Source organism: Hyposmocoma kahamanoa, unplaced genomic scaffold (genome assembly GCF_003589595.1).
Source record: "Hyposmocoma kahamanoa isolate Upper Pololo Valley unplaced genomic scaffold, ASM358959v1 138, whole genome shotgun sequence".
Classification (NCBI taxonomy): domain Eukaryota; kingdom Metazoa; phylum Arthropoda; class Insecta; order Lepidoptera; family Cosmopterigidae; genus Hyposmocoma; species Hyposmocoma kahamanoa.
The window spans coordinates 3,175,791-3,184,599 of NW_020653492.1; the positions used below are offsets into that span (position 1 = coordinate 3,175,791).

The 8,809-nt window shown below is 36.5% G+C and overlaps 1 protein-coding gene across 1 annotated transcript in view; it reads right to left on the bottom strand.

Annotated features, from left to right (window-relative positions):
* Positions 1-3,670: 3,670 nt before the first annotated feature.
* The window catches only part of LOC113240445 (transmembrane protein 135-like), a 37,205-nt gene continuing 32,066 nt past the window's right edge, over positions 3,671-8,809 (bottom strand). Inside the window, 5 exon segments of the mRNA XM_026477757.1 lie at positions 3,671-3,796; positions 4,731-4,897; positions 5,000-5,140; positions 6,298-6,457; positions 7,444-7,469. Of these exon segments, the coding sequence (XP_026333542.1) occupies positions 3,745-3,796; positions 4,731-4,897; positions 5,000-5,140; positions 6,298-6,457; positions 7,444-7,469 (546 nt within the window). The 3' untranslated portion in view covers positions 3,671-3,744.

The following is an 8,809-nucleotide window of genomic DNA, read 5'->3' on the forward strand; positions in this document are numbered from 1 at the left end:
TCATCCATTAAATATTTTTATTTCACTATAATAGCATCATCAAGTATTTAAAAAACTTTAACTGCCTCTGTGGCCGAACGGTTACCATGCCGGACTGCCACGCAGAGGTCCCAGGTTCGATTCCCGGGCCGGGAGAAATATTTGTATGGCCTACAATTATTTCTCTCGTGAGTTTGGGTGTAATTTGTGTTTGTCTATATGTGTGTCCATGGCACCCGCGACACAGGGTTTCCCTAGTGCGGGGCTATGTATAGTGTGTGCGTTAAAAAAAAAAAAAAAAAAAAAAAAACCTTGGCCGGTAGACAGTTTTGTTAGCTTACCATCAGGCGTACGACTTGTTCGTCCCGTCACTTGATATCATAAAAAAAAGTTCATTTCCCAAATTGCTCCTACCTGGAATCGAACCTACGACTTCCGCCAAACAGTAATGTAAACAATACTGCGTTTCAATTAATTTTGACGGACAAGGGTGCTGGTGAAACTAAATGCATATAGGACTTGTCAAGCTTAATCCTGTAACTGTAACGCGACAGCAGTAACGAGGTTCTAGTGTGGACGCGTGAAATAGTCTTCACGCGCTAAAAAGAGCTCCTGGTTATTGTCAGCTCACTGCGAACCACACGCGAACCATTTTTGTGATCTGTGACTGTTATTAACAGGTGTGTCGTTTACCATCAGACACTATGTTCGTCTCGTCACTTGATATCATAAACACAAGATGTATACTGTAATGTAACACATCTGTAAGGTATTCCCAATATCCCTCCCATCAGGTGAGCTGATAATAATAAAGTGATTGTTTAAACAGTAAGCACCCAGTTACAAAAGTTTGCGAAAGTTTAGAAAGTGACCGTCCAGTTACCACGCTTTCTCTATTATTGGCGAATCTGAATTCTATTTACTAGGCAACAATAATTAAATTCCTTTGAACATTGCAAACGCGCGGTCGGCGGAAGTGGCCTGGAAGCTGTGCAGAAGCCGCCTGGAAACAAGGACAAGTCAACCTCGCCCACGCGCCCGGGACGCTCATTTGAGTTAAAACGTAAAAGCTAAATACATAAAGCGTATTTTGCCATAACAGTTAAATGTACGCGGTCGCTGCGCGACGGCCACGTGTCGAATAAACGCGCCCTTATACTTTCCCTAATGCTTTAGAGAGGAGTAGGAGGAGGGGAGAAGGGTAATTACAATATAACATGATATAACGGCGAAAAAATAAAAGAGAATTATGTTGTTATAAAATGTTTTTCATGTATATAACTTTGTAAATAATTAAGTAAAATTATTTTAGTTATAATTCACCAAAAATACACACATCAAAAGTGTCTAGGGATCAAGGTATTTTTTTAAATATCTGATTACCCTGTTAAAATCAAACAAAAATAGGTTTATGAATTTATTAAATTTATATTTTTTTACATTATGAAACTGACCGAAAAAACCTTTGATGTTAAAAAAATAATTAAAACACCTGTTTGGTCCGTTGACACTTTCGACATGTATGTTAACCCGTTGTGTGTGATTCGTGACCGTCTAGGAACAGTTTTTTTAATGAAATAAATACAGCTTTTCCGTACAAAATGATACAATGAAAAAATGTAATAATAATATTTAATGAATATATTGCACATTTAAAATTACAATGACAATAAAACTTTGTTTGCCGTAATGCGAATGACAGTGGTTCATCATGCGTTCTTATAAAGCCTTTAAACTTGTGTATCACAAAGAAATAAATGATTTATGAAAATTTTTTTGTGAACAGATAACAGTAACAACTGTACTATATACTGTTAATTTTGCATACCCAAAATTTGGCTGGACATAGTGAAACTACACTTAAGCTTATTTTGTAACGTGTATATTAATACAAACACACATACACCACACACACGCACACGCTCATACCTTGGTCGCATATCCAGGGAAACCCAGTATCGCGGGTGCCATGGACACACACAGAGACAACCATAAATTATACCTAAACTCACGAGAGAAATAAATGACCGTATAAATATTTCTTCCGGCTCAGAAATCGAATCCGGAAACTTTGCGTGGTTCGTGGTTCGTGGCATACTAACGATTCGGCCACGGACGCGGTTACGACCTGTGTTTTAACTTAAAAAAAAAGACTTATGAAATTATGAATCATGATGTACGGAATAGCTTATTTATCTCTCGATTTGGGTAACCTATCACAGTACTTGATTTTTGTTCCGAAATAACGTTTGATCGAATTTCCATTACACCGAAAACCGAATTATAACGCAACCGTTGTTCTTCCAGGATATGTTGGATGTTTATCGCAAATACACGATTAGGTTCGGTTAGGTTAAGTTAGGTTTAAAAGAAAAAACATTTTTCTCTCAAAATTACTTTCGAGGTTATGAAAATTCGAGCAGACGTTATTTCTAGAAAATGTCATCTCGCACTACTAATAGGTGAACCTCGATTTGGTAGACCTATAGTAATACTTATTCGTTGTCATGAGTTCATTCACCTTTCTAAATTTCCCACCCGATAAGATAAGAACCACCCAGTACTAAAATACCACTAGCCTCAGGAACAGTCTTAAAAAGAAAAATGATTGATATATTTTATATTAACATGGACGAGTAACTCAAGAAGTCTACCAATCGCGATACAAGACAGCGGAGTTGGCTATTTAATATCTATTTGGTACACCAGATGTCGCCACGAGTACCAATTAGCTATTTTTGTAACTAATTTGTTTTACATTAACGAGCTGCAATTTATCAAAGCTACTCCAATTTCTAGTGATAACAAACAAATCAACCCTATGATGGCCGTTTTGACGTTTGTCCGCTCCTCAAGTTTCGTATTAATTCACAACTACGTTGAAGGAGCTAATTTATTGATATACATTGTTGTCAGTAGTGACGTGCAGTAAAATATAGGGATGTATAATTTTACGAAACAACTCGGCATTTGTTTTTCGATATTCGCAAGTTTGTGCTGTCCAGCACAACTTCTACCTTCGCCAAACTCGCGTCAAAGCTCAATGCTAAATAAAGCAGTTTCGGATTGACGATTTAATATGTAAACATTTATATAGGAAATGAAACTATTTTTCCGGATTTAAATCGCGTATATTACTTTTTTCAAACAAACCGACGTTTCGGACCATTTACAGGTCCCGTGGATGTCCACAACCATGTGGTTGACTACGAGATTTAAATGCGGAAAAATAGTTTCATTTCCTATGTGTAACAAGCGCCAAAACCTAAGAACTCGATATAAACATTTTTATTTTCGTTTTATAAAAACTATTTAATCAGCTACTCCTTGCAGTACTAGTTATAAATCTAAAAACGTTTTTTTTTTCGATAATGGATTGAGATTTGACCTCACTATTGTAATCTGTCAAAACGGCCATCATAGCGTGCCGGTATTCTTTTATTGTGTTTAGGATTAGCGCCATCTAAATGTATTGGCAAGCATTAACTTCTAAATTTCTTTATGACACATAATGCCATCTATTGTCAATGTTCTGAAATAATTTTAGCTCATGGGTAATATGTGACTGACTACTTGTATTTCGTATTACAGAGGAATTAACTAATATCTACGGCTATTTACATAATGTAAACTACTTCCATGCTATCGATCAACGCTATCTTGATAATAGATGGAACTTTGGCCTTTTCCAGAGTTACGATCTGTACTATAGAGATTAGCAGTCTTCTTAAGTTACTGATCTGAAATATTAACTAATTCACATTACTATAAAGTTTTTTTTATTATCCCTAAGAAGTTTTCGTAGAGCGTCTCCGTACTGTAAAGAAAACAAAGTTTATTTATTATTTTTTAATTAGTATTGTGCTTTAAGAAAAACAATCATGGCCCTCTTTGTCATAATAAACGATATTTCAGTAAAGTTGATACTATTGACGCAATGTTTAAATTGAACATAATGGGAATACAAAGATCGAACACGATCGATCCGGCTGAATTCGAACCAGCGACTCCAGCAAACCGTGTCTTACGCTCTCCTAACTGAGGTACGGCACGAACCAGCAGATCTTACAAATTTTTCTATGTGTTTGTTGGAGATCTTTGGTTTTGGTTTTTATCGACTTTTTTGTCGTAGCGCCTCTCTATGGGAAATCTATGAAAGTTTTTCTTCACTCAATCAGCTAATTTTGAACTAAACCGATTGATTAACAGTATCAATTAAATCGGACGTAATGGTGGAATTACCATTACTGCGAAACGGAATGGAAGCAAACTTCTGTAACCATAGCAATGCAACATAGCAAACTATAGGAAGTAGAATTTAATTTAAAGTTATATGCCAAGAAAGTAGTAGAATCTATGCCAGTGTGCTGTGTGGAGTTGTGTGCGAGATTAAAAGGTATCGAGTCATCTGTAGTTGCTTAAAGATACGGAATCAACTGGAGTAATTGAGTGCTTTTCCGATTGGGATTCTCGCAGCTACCGTATCGTATCTATTTCGTACGGGATGTATCTAATTGACATGAAGTTCATTATGCTATGACTATAGTAACTCACTTCCATTCCTTTCCGCGGTAAATTTAATTGAGCCATAAGGTTAAACGTTATTGTCGCAATAGTGTGCGAGTCTTCCCCAGGGCAATGCATTTTGTCCAAAATCCTCTCCCTGGAGATCACTCGTTTTATACTTATACTATAGCGTAAATTGAACTAGGTGTGTATAATGATATTGTAGCAAGTAAAGATCTACTTACATTCCATTGCTAACAGTCTTCATAAGATTGAACACATATCCGGGACATACATCTGCATGCATAAATCGCGCGTGGTACAATGTTCCTTGACTTATACAGAACAGTAACTCTGGTAAAGGCACACTTGTTGGCAGAATCTTCTTGTCGTAGAGGATTGTTGAATAAAGCTGTACAGAAAAACACATGTGTTGATAAATAGTTGATACTATTCATCGACTCTTATTACAGTCAAACACCGAGTTAGAATTGAAAAAATGTCTTGTATGAACCTTAGCTGCAGCAGTGGCGGAAGCTATCGACATTCCAAGGTTCGGGTTGAATAAGAACGATAGTCCAGCAAGGTATCCGGCAGGCAGGGCAAATAACGCCGAGTCGCAACCTTTGCTACGACATAAGTAGCATATCACAGCCTGCAAAAATACAAATAATGAGGTATTTGAGGAAAAGCAAATTGTTTAGTGGCTTTGGTCAGGGATCCGTCTCTGTACCTGCCGCCGAGTGTATCGCCGACAGTGCAAGCACACTGACAAGTCTTCAATTTACATTACAATCCTTGTACAACCCCAGAATTCGGTCCGGCACGACTGCACACTGTGGGCAACGTTATTTTCACCTCTCTGAGCGCGTGCTTAGGTTCCTTTTTCCTTGTTGAGTGTAACTTGTATAAGACTAACTATTAAGTAATCTGTGCTTAATCTGAACACCCGTTCAGCTATTTTCAAATAAAATGAAATAATCTCTACGATCACACAGTTAAAACGTTTGTAAACACTATCTGGCAAAATAAAATGAACTAAAAATAAACAAGTCGATTAACAAACACAAGGAAGTGCAGAGGCACGTTTCGTAATACGTAGAATCAACAATAAAGTGAAATTTCCTACTGTACCCTTATAATATAATCGACGATTCCATGTGTGTCTAAGATCTTGTTGACTTAGAAAAGCCATTGTCAATGTCATGCATTATTCTGCTATGCTTTCACCTAGTTTTCAAACCTAGCCACGAAATCATCATTTATAACCAAGTAAGAAAAAAAGCAATGAAAGTGATTTAAGTCTAGATTAATATCAGAACCCCTGTCGCCAAAACTCACCCACTCATAATTTGAAACACTATAAATTCTTGCTAATGATTGGTCGTACTTTTAAATTTTAAAAGGAAATGGCAATTTTTGGACTGTTAATATATTTTAAACTTTATTCTGTTGGCATATTGTTGAAAGTTCAGTGGGACTTGAACCCACGATAGATCAATCACAATATTTATACTGGTTTTCGGCATTCGTCGCCGCCAGTGATAACTAGTGAGAAATTTTTGAAGAACCTTTTCACCGCAGCCGGTATTTTTACAGCGGCATCTGTACTGACGTAGATGTCGCTTTTTGATCAAATGCATATATTATTGAGATTTTTTTGTGGAATGAACCTAAACAAATTTGAACCCACGACCATGCTGCGGCATGGTCAAACTAGTAACAAAACTAGCGAACTTATTTCACAAAAAATTTCAACAATATACATTTGTAAAATTTTGAAGGCACTATTTAGAAGTCAAATAGTCATACTCTGTAAATACCAATATATCCGCCAAAGAACAGCGCCATCTTGAAATGTTTTCCTCTGATGGAGGACAGAGCCTTGAGGGGAGTCATGATCTTGGGCAGCAGGACTCGAACCATGGATATTGCTAAACCCACGCCGAAGTATGTCGAATAACCCTGAAATGAAAGAAAAATAGAATTATTAAATGTATGTACCTTTATTTTTATGAAATATATTGCTAAATATATGACATGATAGCTCGTAGGTTCGCCAAGTGCACGCGTGATGTGAAAATAATATTATTCAGATCATTCTGCACCAACTTTTACATGTGTAGCCTATGGGCTAATCACAGCCGCCGCACCTACGAAGCTCTCCGCGTCCAGTATAATAACGCTTTCGGAGCGGTACTGGGGCTGCCCCGCTGCTGCAGCGCCTCTGACATGTTCTGCGAGGCGCGCGTGGATGGCTTCCATGCCATCATGCGCAAGCGCGCCGCCTCCATGATGAACAGGGTGCGGGCCAGTTCCAATATCATCCTGATTATGATTGCGAACAGACTGGACTGTCATAAATCATGCATGTGCACTACATGTAAACCAGTTATTTAAAACTAACTCCTAGTTCATAAGCTATTTACTACCACAAATATGAGTCATGTAAAATTTACTCGAAATAAATCGTTTAATATTAATAATAATATCTGCGTTTATCAAAAGCTTTGACGAGTGTTTAAGGCTAGATACAGGCACATATTTTGTGTCCCGCCTAACTGAACACTGTCTCTCATGACACTGACATTTCATCGCATACTCCCGAAGAAGACATTGGAAGAAAACGTGTAAAGTCCTTGGTCCGCATTGAACCAGCGTGGTGGACTATAACGTAAGTTCTCTCCTTAGGCGAGACCCGTGCCCAGAAGTGGGTTGTAGATGACGATATTTCTAATAAGGGTTGAATATATTAGCACGCCAAACCCTAATTCTATTACGGCGTCTCCTCTGTTTATAGGTAATTAATTAATTTAGTTTCTATCATGTGTGGGGTGACAGTAATGGATGGCGTACTATAAACAAATAAATTATCATCAAACATTGGATAATTGATATTCTTTACTAAGTATGGACGATTATTGGCTTCATATATTGGACTTTGGCCGGTTTATCGTGACATAGCGGTGAGTTTGACCCCTATGCTTAACATAATAACATCCTTACGTAAGAAGGTAATGCAATTAACACAAATATTTACGATTTACTATTTATTTAGATCACTCGTCGAAAATGCTTTGTCACATGGAAGTCATAAAAATAATACGAATTATATGACACAATTAATTACATATCGTCGGTGTTTTGTAGGAAGGGAGAACCGCCATTTCGAATTTTTCAGGGGAGCACGTTTTAGTTTCTCACGACTGTTACAAAATATTTACGTCTTGTTTTAAATTCAACTTTAAAACTTAAAGTTAATGAAAACCAAAATTGAACCTTATAACAGGACGTAAATATTTTAAAACACTCGTTAAAACCTGAAACATCCCCTGAAAATTTTTCGAAATGGCGCTTTCGCCCTTTCTACAAAACATAGACAATATATGTAATAATTTTATCTGTCTCAAATTTAAGCATAGACAAGTTCTCTACTAATATCGTTCGTTAAAATCTTTAAACTTCTTGTTTGAAACGTTTTCATTTTGCAAATATGACCTTATTACACCAAGGCTGCGATTTATACGGTGCTTACAAATTAGGTACGGACAATTTTGTATCAGAAGAGTCAATTTAAAATATTATTTTTCATTTTGACTGCGAAAAGGCCAGTGATAGAAATAATCTCAGTACACAGTACTACAAAAACCGACCTCAAAAGTACGTGGAATTATGTCTATTTGTTAAGTTTTATTGAAATGTCCTTAAATTGGCCACTATACAGGACTTGACACTGGAGATAATAAAAAATAAAGAGCGTTTAATCACTACGTAGTATCGTCATTGACAGTTATGTAATTAGAAATTAGCATTATAATTAGCATTGTGTAAACGTACATTTGTTCGATCTCACGCTCGTTCGTGATTGTAAGTATTTCTCCTTGTCAGTGAATGTTTATATTCTGTTTTCAAAAATAAATGTCTTAAAACATATTAAATGAAACTATTATTGCCGGAACCAAACACGAGTATACTAGTATTTAAAAAAAACCAACGTTTGGGGCTCTTTATAGGTTCCATGGTCGCGGTTGAATGTACACTAGATTATTAAAAAAAAAATTTATAAATTTCTCGACGAACTAACATATCGTAGACAAACTTACTTCAAAGCGTAATTAGGAAACTATAATTAGGAAAGTATTTGGCTTTGAAAGTACCTGCACCTAATTAGCATCCTGTATAAATCTAAGATACACTAACAATTTCTATTTTTGTTTCCTGTTATAGTAGTAATATTTCGACACTGTCTTACATAGTACACAGTTGGAGGCAGATAGACAGGAATATGCCGAGATTTTGTCCTTTTCATTGACAAATTAGTATT